General features: G+C 43.2%; 1 protein-coding gene across 2 annotated transcripts in view; it reads right to left on the bottom strand.

The window, feature by feature from the left end:
• Nucleotides 1-3,012: 3,012 nt before the first annotated feature.
• Ipcef1 (interaction protein for cytohesin exchange factors 1) overlaps nt 3,013-17,779 on the bottom strand; it is a 115,774-nt gene continuing 101,007 nt past the window's right edge. For both annotated transcript variants that reach the window (XM_057761641.1, XM_057761642.1), the window contains 2 exons: nt 15,226-15,419; nt 3,013-7,864 (listed from right to left, as the gene is read on the bottom strand). In XM_057761641.1, the coding sequence (XP_057617624.1) occupies nt 7,661-7,864; nt 15,226-15,419 (398 nt within the window). In that variant the 3' untranslated portion in view covers nt 3,013-7,660. The remainder of the gene's footprint in view (nt 7,865-15,225; nt 15,420-17,779) is intronic.

The following is a 17,779-nucleotide window of genomic DNA, read 5'->3' as shown; positions in this document are numbered from 1 at the left end:
AGGTCTCCATAAGTTATAAACTGATTGGCCCATTAGCTCAGGCTTCTTATTTACTCTTGTAATTTAAATGAGCCCATTATTCTTATCTATGTTAACCACATGGCTCAGTATCTTTCTCAGCAGGGCAGATCATATCTTGCTTCTTCCATGATCTGGGCAGGACTGGGGAAAGAGCTTCCTTCTTCCCAGAATACTCCTGTTCTCATTTCCCCACCCCTACTTCCTGTCTGGTTTTCCCACCTATTCTTCTTGCCTGGCTATTGGCCAATCAGCGTTTATTTAAAATATAATTGACAGAACATAGAATTGTCCCGCATCACCCTACTAGATGATCTGAGACATCCATGGCTTGCTCCTGCCGCACAGCTCATTCCTGTACAGAAGTAGAATCTTTTCATACCATCTAATAAAGTCAGAAAGCTCTCCAATATGAAAAATGCTTTTGTGAAAGCTTTGACAGGTTTCAACAAGCATCATGCTTCATTCTTCCTAGCAGAAATGCAAGGTGCAGTAAAATTTGACCCTTACTTGGAGTGATAGATCCTGACTTGCCCCATACCACTGGACTCAAATGTTTCACATAATTAATGAACTCCTGAATTTTCACAGCACTTAATTCTCATTCTCTAAAGTGAGGTACCTAATCTTAGTCTCTAATTCTCAACCTAATGGCTAGAGTCCCTTGTGTCCCACCATCTCCTATTGTACTGGCAATTTCACAAGACCACAATCGATGACAACCTTGACCCTGGCCACCGTTTCCAACCTGGCTGCCATTACGGCAATTCTGACTTATTGCTTACATTGTTAAATCCCCTACTATTCTGGAGGCCTATCATCCACATTGCTACAAAACAGTGCATTTGCTTTGTGGCAACCTCTGGGGACAATTCCAACCTTCAGCAGCTTTTCAAAGGGCCTAGCAATTCCCTTGCCATCTCCTTCCTGGAAAGGACAACATTGCCCTATGTGGCACCTGCCTCATGTAAAAACATAATCTGAAAAGTCTTTGCTGTAAAGGGCTTGGGGTTTCTACCAACCACCAAGGGGTCAGGCACTTCCTGCAGAGCTCTATGCTTCTGAAAACCTTGGGCATCCTTACCTCAAGTTGTGGGATCTTATTCCTTCTCTGGGAAGATTTTTGTCTTCTTTGAAGTTCTGACATGCTTCCAATAGTCCTGAGCCTGGCTTTCAACTCCTCCTACCCTCTGCTTCCTTGAAGACTGCCAAACAACCTCACTCTCAGGCTTCACGTAAACTGTAAATAAACGTGGGCCTGTTTCTCTCTGCAGTGCATCAGGGGCACCCAGGGGAACTCAAAACTCCCCATTCACACCTGTCAAATGCCAGACATGCTGACCTTCCTGTCCTTGCAGGCAGACACTGTGAACAGCTGATATGGTTACTGAACAGGGTTTTGCCTTTGTATCTGTATAACTGTGATGGTAAAAGCCAGGGGTGTTCCCAGCCAGGAACACATTCTGATGGAATCAAATTCAGGTCCTAGTAAAGGACTTTCGAGCCTGTTAACAGCTTTGAAACTCTAGACTTTCTGGCAGATATTGATGACGTACAGGTACTCCACAGTATATTTGAAATGAACATTTGTGGTAAGCGTGATGATCTGGAACCTGTGAACAGGCTATACAGAGAAACTGAAGACAAATAAGTATTAAAAGTATAGACAGGCTGTCCTGGGTTATTCCAAAAGATCCACTGAGACCACAAGGCAACTGAGAAATGTCAGGCTGAGGCAGATGTGGTTTAAAAGGCACAAAGAAATAGGACAGTGCTGACTTTGAAGACAGGGAAAGCACACAGAGAGGCAACAGACATGGGTGTCTTCTGAAGGCTGTCTGGAATAACTCCTGCCAGCCTCCATAAAACGTGCCACCCTTCCAGTGCCTGACGTTAACCCAGAATGCCCGTGGTAGCTTCCCAACCTCAGAACTGTAAGGGAACGAGCTCTGCTACAGCGGCACTCAGAAACTCAGAGGTTGTTCTAGAAACATCAGTGTAACTTCGCCATTGGCTAATCCTTTTCCTACGCCTTTTGCTAATACATTTTTTTTTCTTTTCGTGGGGCCGGGGTCTCGTGTGATGCAGGTTCTATTCCAAAGCAGAGGATAACAAATGAACTCCTGAGCCTCCCATCATCATTTGTCCGTCCCCCCCCCCCCCATTGCACACTTTATGCAGGGAAATCAGACCCAGGCCTTCACACCCACTGGGCAAGCACTCTACTTGTGAGCTACATCCCCAGTCGAGATCCTTTTGAGCTAAAATAACTTTACTGCTTCTGGTTGTGAGGAACTGGGGGAGGAATGCTTAGAGATACTTAGGATGGAGCTGAGGAAGAATGGAACTCAACCGGAGAAGGAAAGAACTGCAGGAGAGGAAGAGAAACCGGAAAAGACACCATCTGTGGACAGTGCAACCCCGGATGTGTAGATGTGCGGGACAGGCAGAAATGCAGGCCAGCTTCCTGGGGTCGGTGGGGAAAAGTGGAACTCAGTCTGCCCTATTTTCAATATGTTCTTTGTTCGTATTTTAATAAGCTTGTAAGTCTTGTAAATCTGTGTTTTAAAAAATTCTCTAAATAATGTTGATGGTCAATAATGTTATCAAATAGACAAGCCAAATTTCATGGGCAGTGACAACTTTTTAAATAGTTATACTGATAGGCCTGTAAATGAAAGGCATTGACAAAGACCACAAAAGTTCATGTAGAAATAAGTCCCCAATATAAAATTATCTTTCGTTTAAAAATCCCATCAACTCCAGAATCTGTTATCTTTATCATGGTCACCAGAGGGCGCAATTACCTTTGTTGAAGAGCAAAACCCATCTTCAGGGTAGCATTCTGCGTTGCTGTTAGTGTGTCTGGTGGGTTTGGGATTGTTTACTTTCTTTTAGTTTTCAAAGAGGAGGCGATAATGCTCGGCAGAAAATCAACAACAGTCGTGCAGCTTGTCTTGATCCATACCATTTTACTAGACGGTTTGCTTTTATCATTATCTTACAAGTTATCCCTGGAACCGGGGGACAGGAGAAATGAGGCATGCCTGTGTTTTCAGTTTAGTCGAAACAGATTGACAACAAGGACCAAAAGCACAATGACAGTTAAGATAGCAATCCCACATCAACATCTGGCCCCAGAACCATGCACTGTTGAACCCCATCCCCACCATGCAAACATCAGAACACATGTGGTTACCTCAACCATGGTTTTTATTACAGGATGTTAAATGTCTCCACGGGGCATGCTTCCCTTTGGACTAAAGCTAAAGAGACAACAGCACAGCGCAATTATGTTTCTTCACAATGAGAGATATGGAAAATTTTTTTAAATGCAAAATCCATTTTAATGTGCTCTACCACATGACCTTGTGTGACCTGGCTTTCTGTGAATTCCCTCCCCCACCCATTTCACAGAGACTAAAAAAAAAAAAATCTAGTATAAGGGGCTTTTACTATGTGTCACAAACCTTTAGGCAGGTAGCCAGTTCGTATATCTAGGACTGAATTTCTCTTGGGGGTGAATATACAGAAGTGTTTGAGGGGAAATAAATTGGAAATCTCCTTCATGTATTCCATTCTGTTAGCCGGAAACAAAAATACATTCTAAAACTGCATTTGGACACAGCAGCTCTTCAATATAATGTGACATTTGGACAGCCACCCTCTGTGACTAAATTATTTGTATTGCTATATCAAAATATTTTCTTTTTTTTTTTTTTTTACAAAGAAGTCTGCGTCCATAAAATTAACTATGGCTTTCACTGGTAGATTGCCTCTCCTCAAAAGACTTAAAAATATTTTTCTTTTAATTTGTTTCATCTCTATGACAATATGACCTGAAGACTCCCTGAGGAAACAAGCATCCCTATAATACAAGAGCTGAAAAGAAAGTGAGAACTGAAAACAGGGGACATAGTCCTGAACACTAACTCCTTGATAGCTGACACGATTGGGCTCAAAAGAAAAAAATAATAATAATAATTAAGCCCTTTTTATCTCTTTAAAGAGTCCCCTTTCCTCCGGCTCTAAAGTTCTCACAGTAGTAACCTAGTGTCAATGGGAAGAAAAGAAACACAACCGTCAGGTCACTCCCAATCCTTGGAGAACCCAGAGGCAAGGCAACAGGACCTTTTGGGAGGGAGTGCTCACAACAGAGTCCCTGGGGATTCAGCAAAAGCCATTGCCATCACAGCCAGGTATACCTAGTTTGTTGTGATGAACACAGGAGCCTCATCAGACCTCTTGTTCCCCAGCAGGCTGTGCTCTGACAATGATTTTCTCAACAGTGAAGACTGACAGAGCCAGAATTCCAACTCAGAGTCTGGCTGTACCACTTGAGGCTTTGAGGCAGGCATTTCACTCTACCCATAGTTCACAGTCATTCTGATGAGCCTATGGGGTGGTGGGATGCAGGGAAGGGGGTCTGGATCACACAATTTACAAACCACAAAATGCTATGTAAACATAAGGCTTGGGTTCACACCGAATCTGACTCCGAATCTGACCTCTCTCTCAACTAACGCGTTGGAATCCTAGCAATTGTTAGCTCTGGGATCTTTCTGGGACTCTGATTCCAGTCTCAGATTAAAGCTACTGGCAAAACTAAGAACTATTCTAAACAACAGGCATCTTCCAAATGCTGGGAAAATATGGGATCCATGTATGTTAGCAACCTCTCAACTAGTGAGGGTCTCCCCCCAGGCTCTTGCCTGGATCTTCAGAAAAGGACTGAGAAAAATCCTCCTCCTCTGGAGAAACTTAACCCTTAACCAGTGTCGCAGGTTTGGAAAGACTTGTACTCGAAGATCCGCCACTGGGGTCCTGAGCAGCCATGGTTCTGGTACATTCCACGGACACAGGCCAACAGCCTCCACTGGGGCCCCATTAACTATCTATAATCCATTTCCCAGCAGTTAACTGAAGGAAATCTGCTTTTCCCAAATCTCTTGAACCAGAGAAGAGATTTGAGGCCAAGGGAGAGCTCATTATGGTTTCTTCTGCACTGGGGGTCTCTAGAAGCGTCATTCATGGCTCTTCTACGTCCTCCCCTCTGTCCTCGCCCTCCTCTCGTGATCACAGCTGAGACTGTGTACCCACAGATGCACACATTCCCTACTTCCTAACTGAACCCAGCACAAAGTGAAAAGGTATTTATTTACAAAATTAGAAACAGGGAGTGGTTGATTCATGTCTGGGAGACCGGGACACAATTGAGAGTGGCTGGGAAACATTCTACAGGTTGGGGTTAACTATCAAAGCAGAAATTTCTCCTCTGGCTTTTCTGAAGTTACTTTGAAAACTAACCCTACAGATTAGGCAAGGGATTTCATGGACTAATTTTGCCTTTAGATCTGAATGTTACTAAAGGAATTTGCATTCAAAGGTCAGTTAAATGCATATTGATGAGAAGCCAAAGTAAAGCATTTAATATGACAATCAGCCCTGATTAAAAAAAAAGAAGTGTTTGGAGCTTCAACTTGTGGGGAGGGTCAGGGGTGGATGGAAGTGTGTAGATTCATATTGTAAATAGAAGACGTGGGTGAATATTTTTCCCAGGTTAACATTTGCTCCATTGTTAGTTCGCCTTTCTTCGATGATTCCTTACACTGTGAGTCCCAAAGCACTGCCCTCCTAACAGCTGCTAGCCACAGGAAGAATCAACAGTCATGTCCTGAGGTTGAGGCATTAGCCTCTCTGCACATTATCCAGGTGGAGGACCCAGGGTGTCCCTTTCCATCTCATCCTTAGACTTTATCTCACAACTTAGTGAATCTTCCAGTTCTTCTTTGCTTCTTGACTAACTTTTCCTTCCTTGAGGCAAGGATTATTTTTTTATTCTGGTGTACAAAAAGTCTTGATAATGTACAGGGAAATACGAAATGATTCTTTACATTTAATTTGTAGATATAGATTGGGTGACTACTTCTATTTGAATCTGTCAAGCCACATTTGATGCTATGACAGGAATGTGTTTTTCAACAATTTGCAAAAGGCAGGTGAGACTTGGATGGTTTCTTAGTGAACTGTGGTTACGTTATGTAATTTATTTTATATCTGGACTCAAATAATGGTTATTTTTATGAGGAGAAGATGTCATTGTGACTAATATATTGTTTCTCCATGATATTTCTTTAACAACAAACCTTAATTTCTATTAATATTTAGTTGGGAATTGTATTGCTTATATTTCATTTGGGTCAAGATTTCATGAGATATGTTCCTTTGGGTCTACAATGTATGGCATAAATGTCATAAACCTTGAACTTTATGAGGAGATGAGCTAGTCTAAGGTGCAAGTTAAGAAAATGATGTGCAAGAAACATTGTAATTTAAGAGCTCTGGAGCTGGCTGGGGGACAATAATAGAAAGAAAGCATCCAGAAAATGATATTCATTATTCAGAAATGAATATCAGTACATGCTCCCATAGTTTTCTCATGAGATTTCCTGAGCATTCCTCACGAATCATAGTGCAACACAAGTTCAGTAAGTCACTAGTATGCCTATTTTTCTCAAGCAAAAATGATATGCCTCTGGAATATATATATATATATATATATATATATATATATATTGAACAACACATAATAGTAGTCTTTTAAAACACTATGACTTGCACTTCTATAAATATATTTAAATAAGAAACATAGATAGCTATTCACATCTCACACTATATGACACACAAACTTACAAAAATAAAGCAATCCTGCTTAACTGTCTTCTTGTTGTTTTGTGGGTCTAGGTTCTTCTCCAAGTTCAGGACAATTCAGAAATAACCTTGCGAATTTGGATCCCAGGAAAGCTGGATATAAATTCATACCACAGCCTGGGATGAGCACAGTATAACATTCCTGGCAATGGGTATTACAGTCTCCTACCACTGTTCCAAGAAGCTGGGGGTGGAGGACAAAGGTCTCCAAATGTCTTGTGATGGCCTGTCCCCTAGACTTTGGGAGGAATGGATACCTTAATCAGATCCCACACGCACACCCTAGGCAAAGCATGAGCATTTGAAATTGTCCTCCGAGTGGAACAGAAAGCTTGCCTCCTCCGTGGGCTCCCCACTCTCCACCCCACCAGGCCATACTCTTCAAATAAGCACTCAACAAATCCAAAAGGCACTGCTCTCTGTACCAAAGGTAAGAAGAGCCTTGTGTTCCGCAAATGCCAACACATGTCCAGTTACAGCAGCTACTGCAGAAGAGACCCCTCCACTCAAACTCTTCTGCCCACCAAAGGGGGTCTCCATGTTTCTTTGTAAACGGAATGTCCCAATGAGTTATTATCCATAGTAAAATCGGGCCTCTTGTCTATGGTAGGTTGCAATTCTCTTGAAAGCAAAAGAGGGGTTACCCCTTCCACATGTCCCCTAGAGCCTAGCATTCCTAGCAGCTCCCAGAAGGAGCCCAGAAGATATGCCTGCTCAGATGAACTCCATAACTCCAGTATCGATGAATGCAACACAGGGAAGCCAGGACTCCCACTGCATCAGAACTGGCTTCACCATGGTCGCATCCTCAGAAGGGAGGGACGATGCCTCGGGAACTGGGTTTGGGGTTTCCTTGTAAGCAAAATGTCTGCCCTGGCAGTGTCTTGGAGAATGGCACAGGATCAAGGAAGGAAGCAGTCCTGGCTTCTGCTCAAAGAGACTTTTCAACACAGTCAGAAGAGCTGGGGGTCTTGAGTTCCTGGGGGGTGTCTTCCGGGTCCTGAGGTACCTGCTGCTGCTGATAGATATCCTGGATCAGCAGTGTGTTCATGACCTTCCACTCCCTGTACTTCCTGGCTGTCAGCTTCGGATCATCCAGCAGTTGGTTAATCATGGCCAGATCATGTTCTTTGCACTGGCCAAGAAGAAAACAGGAAGGAAAGGGGCATCAGTGAGGACATGCGTATCTGAACCTCGGTGAGTTAACTTCCTCAGCCCTTTCACAGAGACATGGCCCTATCCGCCGCAGCACAACTGAAGTGGTTTTGCCCATTAATATTCTAATCTCTCAACACGACTGAGGTCTGACACAATACCTCTTCGCACATGGGAGCCACCAAGAAGCAGTATATATTCACCCCCAAGTTAGTGAAAGAGCCAGACAGTCTGTCTTCTAGGCTGGTCCGCCCTGATCCATCTATTACTCCACACTTAAGGTGACTCCATCTGAATGTGTCACCAGGTGCTGGCACACCCTGAAGTTTAGTTAGTTGTACACACAGGTTCTTCACTGATCATCCTCACTTCACTAAGTAAAACTGAAACATAGCAGTTTACCTGAGGCATAAGCTCACAAAATATGTTTTTAAATTTTGTAGATTTTTAAAATTATTTTAGTAAGTCATATTCTATTAACATGCATATTTATATATGAAAATATGGTTTCCTTTTTTATTCAAAGATGAGATGCCTAACCTCCACCACAATAGTATGTGTGCCAAGATAAAAGATCAGTGCTGTGTCCTCCTTTCACTGACAATCAGTCATTCACATTTTAAGTAAGACAATAGAGTAAAATTATGATCAGGATCAACAAAAAGGTGGATCATTCATCCCTGACAATTGTTGGGTTTGCTCGGGGTCTGGGTGTTTCAGGATGACATTGGGACAGGTTACTAGAGACTAAGGAGTTTATTAGGAGACTTACAACACCATGGACAGACAGACAGACGGAGCAACTGCATGGTAGGGATTCTGGCATCACCAGAGAGACAGTTTGGAGTATTCACTGAAGAGAACCAGAGCCTACAAGGAAGAAGTGAAATTCTCTTTTTATAGCTCCCAGGGGACAGGGGAGTTCTCAGCAGGAGGCTGCAGGTCTAAATCCCAGGCAGAAGGCAGTGAGGGGGAGCGAACAGCATGTGTACGGCACCAATACCCTCAATATTGCTAACGCCTGCTTCAATGTTAATTCATTTCTCAGGTAAGATATTCTGTCTGTTACCCAGGGTCTCACAATGTCCAGGTAGTGTCTGTCGGTATCTGCAAGAAAAAGCCTGAGCAGGGGATTTGGCCTAATGCTGCATTCTTAGAATAATTTGATCCCAAATGGCTTTTTTTCCATCTCTGCAACCATGGTGCTAATTGGGCATGTAGAGTCCAATAAGTCACACAGGCCCAGTGCCTGCCCTGAATTTGTTCACCCACACAATGCTGGTTCACACCTCCAGAAGGCTCAGCTCTCCGGAGCACCTTCCTAGCTTAGACTTAGTGCCAGCTAGCCTGTTCAGTGGAAAACTGGGAGCCCCCAGCTTGAACCACACAGTCTTATGTTCATGCTCTCCTGCCATCCAATGCAGAGCTCAGAATTCACTGTCCCCTAGACATCTGCCGCCAAAGCCTAAGAGATTGCTGTGCAATCTTGAGTGTTTGTGCACTAGCTAGTTTTATGACAATTTGATACAAAGCAGAGTTATCAGAAAAGGAGGGAGCATCAATTGATATCATAGTGTTTCAACACAGTGATAGTAACCGTATCTAAGACACTCTGAGTTTGAACCACTAGCACCCACATAAAAGGCCAGGATAGTTGCATGTGCCTGTAATTTCAGAACTGCAGTGGGAGCAGAGACAAGAGGATTCAGAGGGCTCCTGGAACAGTCAGTGTCACAGAAAGGTCCCTTCTGATTCAATGAATGGCCTCGACTCAGGGGGAAAAGTTGGAAACAGGTAGGTGAGAACATCTCACCTCTTCCTCTGGCCTCCACATGTGTATGCATGAGTGGCGACATATTCAATGCATGAACCATGCACACACACACACACACACACACACACACACACACACAATTGGTTAATTCACTAACAAAGCCTAAAAAAGAAAATACATTTCCTCCCTTCTTATAGTCTTGGCTCATAACACAATGCCAAGTGTTGACAGTAAGTACCTTTCCACCATTGGACCCATCTCTGCCCACCCCCATGGAAGCATATGCACAGCTCAAATGTCACTCACAGTCATGCTCACTGCTCTCATCTCAAATTCAAGACCACCAATCATCATTTTCATCCTAAAATGTCAGTGGGGTCATACTTCTGTCTTCTTCTTCTGAACTGAAAGCCCCATGAGGACCAACCGGCCTCCCATGCCTCAGAGAATGACTGACACACATTACACACTCTCTTAATATTTATTGAATGCCTGACTATGTCCAGCCATAGTGAAGAATGGAATGCTGTCATTTGAGGCATAGGACTAGAAGGCATTGGGTTAAATGAAAACAAACCAAATTAACACAACCATCCTATGATCTCCCTCAGATGGAAAAACCTTTAAGAAACCAACATGAAAGTAAGTGAGCAATTGCTAAGGACTGGGAACAGAAGGACCATCAGGAAACAAGAGCAGAAAGGTGATGTCCATGGTGAATGCATAGTGTATAGATGTAAAAAATATAACATAGTACAGAATCATGAGGTGTTGATTAATATGTGTTAATAATAACAAAGCTGTCCTCCAGACCTCTACTGCTAATCTCCAAGGAGAGAAGGATTGAAAGGATGGTCACCAAGAGCCAACCAGTAATCACACTCCACTTTCTTTCTCTTTCCACCTTTCTAAAGGAATATTTAAAACTCCCTTGGGTTGGAAGAAGGCTCACTGTGTAAAGAAGTGCCAACTACAAAAGCATAAAGACCTGAGTTTGGACCCTGAGACCCATATAAAGTCAGATATGGGAGCATGTAGCCATAATACTGGTGTTCCTACAGTGAGATGGGAATAAAGGCGGGAGAGTCCCTGGAAGCCAGCAGGCCAGCTAGCTAGAAGAGACAAAAATGAGGTTCTCTGGCCTCTACATAGACACTGTTGAACACACACTCCCACACTCAAACACACAAACATGTTCTCACATACAACAAGAAAAAGCTCTTCTTATTGTATTTCAAACCTCCTCATCATCACTCATTGCCAATAACTTTGTTCTGCACTTTTGGAAGAAATGAAAACAACCAAAAAAACATATCCAAGCTTCTCGTTCCCACTGCCCATACCAGCAAGAACACATACTGCCTTCCTTCCTATTTGTGCAGATGAAAGACCTGTGCTCTGGGCACAGGCTGCCCTCTCCCCTCGGGCACCGTGACTTCTGCTCTCATACTCAGGACACTCTCCTATGACTCAGCAATCTCCCCTCTCCACCGGGGCATCCTCGCTGATGCTCATGCACCATGTTATTTCTTCTACGTTGCAAGTCCTCTCTGATCCCACCTCTATCTAGCTCAGGTTCCACTCTCTTCCTTGTCCCCAGAGACCATCCCTTCACAGTCTTACTTCTGGTCTGCCAGGTGCTCATCTCTACCACTCTATCAAACCAGGGATGCTCATCAGTAACCTCCATATCGGCTCATCCAAAGGTTAACCATCCATCTTCATATGCATTAATATATCTAAAACTCCTGGCCACTGTTCCACCTTGGACATGTATACCTGATTGCTTCTATAAGACACTTTCTTGACTTTCCTTGTCCCTTGTCTTTGGTTCCTCATTGCCCAAACTCTTGAAACTGCAGTGTTCAAGTACCTGTCTTTGTCTGTGCCTATGTTCTCTGTATATTATCTCTCTTGGTGGCCTGCTATAATCTCTTCTACTTCCATACCCCTGTGAGCTTATGATCCCAGACTTATACCTCCTGCAACTTCATAGCTGTTCATTTAAATTTACCATTAGCTTTGCTTAAATAGCTAATTGTCAAGTCAAATACAACAGGTGTAAACTTTGAGGTCATTTTACTGCCTGATGTCTTCACTCTCCAGATTTCAAGTGTTTCTAAGTAAACATTTCATCAAAGTACAGCATATGTAAAGAAAATTTCACAAACAAAAATGTTTGTTCTCGAGAAATTATCCCATAATGAACACACTTTCATAACCAACTCCAAAGTCAAGAAAAGACTCTTGTCCAGTACCCACCTGTAAGATCCTCTTGTGTGCCTTCCCAATAGCTAAGAAATAATTATGATAGCTTTGCTCATGACTAAACATATACACACTGATCCACTCAATAATTTATGACTTATTTTTGTTTCTTGTTGTAGGGAGTTGTGGTATTTTTGTTGTTGCTATTGTTGTCATTTTTGTTTGTTTTGTAATACTAGGGGCTTAAACTCAGCATTTTGTTGCATGCTATACAAACACTCTACCATAGAGTTATTTACCTAGCCCTTGTTGTCATTCTTTAACATGGTCAGTTTACACATAACAGAGGCTTGCCACCTGTTGATGATCTCTGGGCATCATACCATGAGCTACAGTTCATGGGTCTCCAGCACTGTACTTCTGTGAGGCCTAGGTGATCCGTGGAAAGGAATATTTTCTACAGAACAGAGAACAATTAGATTGGGCATGAGATGACCCTTGAGAAGGCCCCTACCAGTCCCTGCTTCCTGAGATTCATCTGTCTATGGAATCCTCTTCCACATTATTGGCTGACCTGCTAGCCTGTTTCTGTGAAAGAAAACATTGCAGAAGTAAGGTGGTTTAGCAATGGGGACTGGGTTAGTGCTCGCTTTGCTCACTCGCTGTCACTGTCTTCACACTTGCTGGGATAGGTCAGCTTCTCAGCTGTGAGCTGCCCCACATAGTCTACTTAACAAGAACCTGAGGTCAGCCTCCACTCATCTGACAGACAGTTGCAGACATGCTCAGAGCCATAAGCTGTAAGGAACTGGAAGCTGCCAATTCTAACACGGGGACTGAGAAGCAGACATCCCCCAGTGGAGAAATGAGCAGCCTAGAGGACACCTTAATCACACATTTACACAAGAGTTAATGATAGAATCCCATACCCAAGCCATGCCCAGACCATAGATAAACAGAAATTCTAGTAGAATAAATGCATTTTGCTTGAAGGTCTCAAGCTTCAGGGCCATTCGTTAACCATGAAGCCTAATCTACTGTGAGAAAAGAAGTCACTGAGGTCATTCATCACATGGCCTAACTATGAAGAACAAGAATTCATAGGAAACCAGAGAGGTTGGCAAATGGCTTTGATCCTTCTGTTAGAGCACAGAGTGTGTTGTCAAAGTCTAGAATCTTCAGTCTGCTGCTCTATGAAATCTGGAGTTGCAGTATTTTTCCATCATGTCCTGAGCTACCCATATCCCCACTGGCTTCTGCTTCCTGCTGGTCCCAACCTGAACCAAACAGATCATCCCTCAGTAGATGGTCACCTCCCTGAAGGTCTTTCCCTTATTTTCCCCATATTCTAAACTTTTTACTGATTGCCCAGCTGCCTGCTAAACATAATGAGCTTAGATGCTCAGTCAATTCTGTCCTCTGGGCCATTAAGACCCTCAAAGCTTGTACCCACAATGCTATTTATTGTGCTGTATTTTAGCCATCTGTTTTCCTGTCTCCATTGTCCTGAGCATCCCACTCCATGGTCACAGTGACCTAAGCTAGTACCTGGTACACAGTAAAATTCAGGAAATATTTCTCTCCAATAATGAAGTCATTCATCCTACAAGATGGTAAAATCCCAACTTTCTCTCGCAGATTGCACTGAAGAACCCAGCACATTCATTAGCTCTGCACACACCATGAAGTGAGTGCTAGTGAAGGCTTTTCATCATTAACTATTAGAGAATTGTTCTGAACGAGGTGTTCCTTTGTAGAACTGAAACATTCTTCTCCTTGTCCTTTCCAACATCATGCTTTGCAGCCTTTTGTGGTGCTTGGTTTTTCTCTTGACTAACTGGGACATCTGACTACCGATAACCCACTCAGCTATCTCAGTATTATACTCGTGATTGGTGACATTTTTTCCTGGAAAGGGGACTCAAAATTTTTAACATGAAAAGACATGCACACTTCAGAATTAAATCGCAGGCTCCAGTGAGGCTTTTCAGAGCCTATGAATCTTCTGATAATTTAAGATGACGACAGAGTGCCCTGCCCTCTGCCTGCTGGTGTTACAGTCTAAATGTAAAAGTAAGATGCTCCTATTGTGAGCAAGCCTTTGTTAGGGGAAGCTCTGGAAACAGCTTCAGTGCAATCTTGCATTCTGTCCCCTATTCCCATGTGACTACATCTGTGGGTTTAGTACACAGAATGTGTGCCTTCCACTGCCTGGTTCTCACCATGCTTCTTGGCTGTAGTGCCTACAGCTGGCAATTAGTAAATAGTCCCGTGGCCAAGCAGCAGTGGGATATACCTTTAATCCCAGAACTGGGGGCGGGGGTGGCAGAGGCAGGCAAATCTCTGAGTTCAAGGCCAGTATGGTCTTATAGAATGAGTACCAGGAGTCAGGGCTACACAGAGAAACCCTGTTCCTGTCACAAAAGCGGGGGGGGGGGGGGAGAAAAGGAAAAAATATTCTCCTGATCTAGTAGCACACATGGAGTTAGGGGAAACTCTTATTTCTATTACTGTGTATTTTTGTCAAAGGATGTTCTATGTTGCTAAACAGCAAAAGATCATAAGAAAATAAATAAATAAATAAATAAATAAAAAATAAGAAAAAAAAAAGATCATAAGAGCCAGTGATGGTGGATGTCTGCAGAGGAACAGTACTTTCTGGACATAAACACATAAGCTAACAGTGACTGAACTCTATGCATAATACCCAAACAAGATCAAGCTCAGATCAGATCCCATTATGGACCCAGAAGGGGGCTCATACATTCCATCCCTAGCTGAAAAGACTGATTGCTGAGCCGGGAGGGAGAGTAAGTTTACTTCAGGGATATGGGCCCTGAGCAGCTACCCGTGCTCCAGTCCTGCCCATGCACATACGGGCAGCACTAAAGACACTTAGTGGGTTGTAAAACAAGGGATAGAAAAAGCACACAAAGTTGAGTAGGGAAAGTGGTGGTGGGAGAGGAAGAAGGGAAGGAAATGGGGTGGATTTTGATCAAAATATATTACATGCATATTGAAATTCTCAAAATTCTCAAACAATAAAGAGTTTTTAGAGCCAAGTATTGTGCTAGACACAAAATTACAGAAGCAAATTACACACAGTCCTTGAGATCTGGGAATCCAAACTCTGAACAGACTGTATGTAAAATTGAAGCCTGTTATGTATGGATACTGCTGTGTGAGCGATCCAGAGCTTCTCAAAAGCCAGAGTCATCCCACTATGAGGATGCTACCCGATCTGCTCTTTCCTCCTCCCACAGAAGCACTCTGAGCTGGCATGAATCTCTCTGCAGCCAGCCATTCTCTGCCTGCCTTCCCTCACGCCCCACAGGTTTCACAGTTCGAGGCTGCCTTACCTTTAATGTGCTATTCAAGGTTCTGATCTTGTGGAGTTTCTCATTTACGGATGGGTTTTTGCACCGCTTGACAAAAGACTTTCTCAGTTCCTTCTTGGTGGAAGGCCGTCGGTCCCCGAGAGGAGATAGGCTAGCTTGCTCCAACGATTTATAGAGTTTCTCCATCTCATCATCTTCGGATACTTTTGTTTCTTCTGTTTAAAGAAGAACAGTGTCCACAAATCCAGTGAAAACCAAAGCACGGACATCGGATAATGTGTTCCTCAAGCAGTACTGTTCACACCTTCCTCTCAGACTGCCGGTCTCCAGCATGCAAAGCAGTGATGTTTTGTTGTCAGGCTACTCATACCACGCTATTTTGCTACTCAGGAAACCACGAACCACTTATTAATGCATAACTGTAGCATTTCCTCGTAAGGCCACACACTGACCTATTGCTTGGAGACTTTGAGAGTACGGTATAGTACTTCAATTTTACAAGATTTTGTGGGAGACATTTCAATCCACTTCTAGTCCCTTAAAATTTACATTTTTCTCTCACACAAATCCCACACTTCTCATTTCAATACCTCCTAAAATCTTAAATCATTTCAATAGTGACTCTAAGATCCATCTCACATCCAAATCAGGCTAGGAGTTAGGCTAGGAGATAATTCATCTGGGTTCAAAATCCCTGTCTATTTCTGAACCTGTGATACTTCAGGTTAGTTATCCGACAGGCAAGCCCTGCAAGCTAACGTTTAACACAAAGTCTGAACACCTATTTCCTGGTGCCTCCCAGTGTTTTCTGAGGAAGAAGTCTCCCTATTCACTGGTGGTAGAAGACAGCATTTCTCACCCTACCCCACACTATATTATCCCCCCCCCTTTTAACTACACCTATCTGGCCTCAGCCCACCAGAGTCTACGGAGCAATGTGCCTCTGCAGACCACTAAGGGATAGACACATAGCCCAGGTAGGCCAGTGGGCACCACAAAGACTCAGTCCTGGAACATTTGTTTGGGGGTGTCAGGGATGCTTTCTACTTTAAAAAAAAAAGCAAATATATGAGCTAAAAGTTTCCAGGAGTCATCCCAAGAATCAGAATGGAGCCCGTGTCATCTAAAAGCCTCTAGACCTAAGGAGCCAGTGTATTCCTCTTGTGAGGCTACAGTGGGTATGGCTTTCAATCATAGGTAACCATGGGGACCTTAAATGACAGCAGCAGCACCTGAAGGATATATTGACTCTGCATGGCTTCTATTTATCACAGAGCATTTCAATTCCTTGTTCCTTTGTTTCCTGAAAACAATCTTGGGAAATAAACATAATGAGGTTTCTTTCCCTCACGAAGCCCTCAGTGTTTAGGTCTCCCCTCTTGTGCTAAGAAAGAAGATTCAGAGAGAGCTGTGTGGACAGTCTGATCACACAGGGGCACTGAACAAAATGGGCTCTGAGACAGATACATAGGACAGCGGAGGAATACCAGAACCCAGGGACTCTGCTCACATCAGTTACTCTTCTGTGATTAGAAATCCTTAAAAATGAGTTTCTGCTCATTTACCTCAGGCAGTCATTATGAATTATCCTCAATACAAAACAAAATCTTTCTAACAACTGGCTTAAAGTGTTAGCCAGAACAGCATTTTTTTCTTTTGTTTGAAACAATGTCTCACTGTATAGCCTCAGCAAGCTGGAACTGGCGATGTCAACATCAACCAGGCTGTCCCAGAACTCACAGAGATCAGATGATTTCTACCTTCTGAGTACTGAGATTAAAGGCGTGCACCACCACTCCTGACCCAGAGCAACTACTTTGTCTCCTAATCAAATGGCATCAAAAAGGGAGGAAACTGTGTAAAATAGATCTGAAAATAGACCTTTGACCTCGTACATTATGCAACCACCAAAAGTCAACTTAGGTCAATCAACTCAAGAAAATCACTAGGGAAACGAAAACCCAAAGCGCTGAGGGATGCTGGGCCATACTTGTCTGGATGGCTAATATAAAGAAGACAGACAGTCATTAAGAGTAGTCAAGGATGAGGAGAGATGGAGGCTCTCCTTTACCACCAGTAGAAATGGAAAGCGAGCCACCATTGTAGAAAGCAGGTTGATGGTACTCAAAATTTTACAATGACAATAGCACCCTGCAGTTCCGACTCTGTATTTATATTAAAGAGAAAGAGAAACACGTTCCCACATCAGTTGTACATAGCTACTCACAACAACATAATTCAGAAGAAAAAAGGAGACGAACATAACGTTTTATCAGTGATTGAGTAGATGAAGGGAATGTGGTGTGCACACGCTAGAGCCCTCACTAGCAACTTAATAAAATGAAGTGTTAAATCTCCCACTATGTTGCAACCTGGATTCAACTCGGGATCCTAATTATATAAAAAAGAAGACATTCACAAAAGACCACAGGTTCTGTCATATGAAATATTCAAAACAAGCCAACTCATGGAGACTGAAAGCTCCTGGGAAGCCGAGGGCACAGACAGGAGTAAGGAACGCCTGCATAGGGTTCTCTTTCTGTGGGGCTGAATGTTCTCGAGTCATGCTGTGGTG

The sequence above is a fragment of the Chionomys nivalis genome, chromosome 2 (assembly GCF_950005125.1).
Source record: "Chionomys nivalis chromosome 2, mChiNiv1.1, whole genome shotgun sequence".
NCBI classification, from domain to species: domain Eukaryota; kingdom Metazoa; phylum Chordata; class Mammalia; order Rodentia; family Cricetidae; genus Chionomys; species Chionomys nivalis.
Note: the sequence above shows the minus strand (reverse complement) of the source record. Positions and strands in the feature narration are given on the sequence as shown.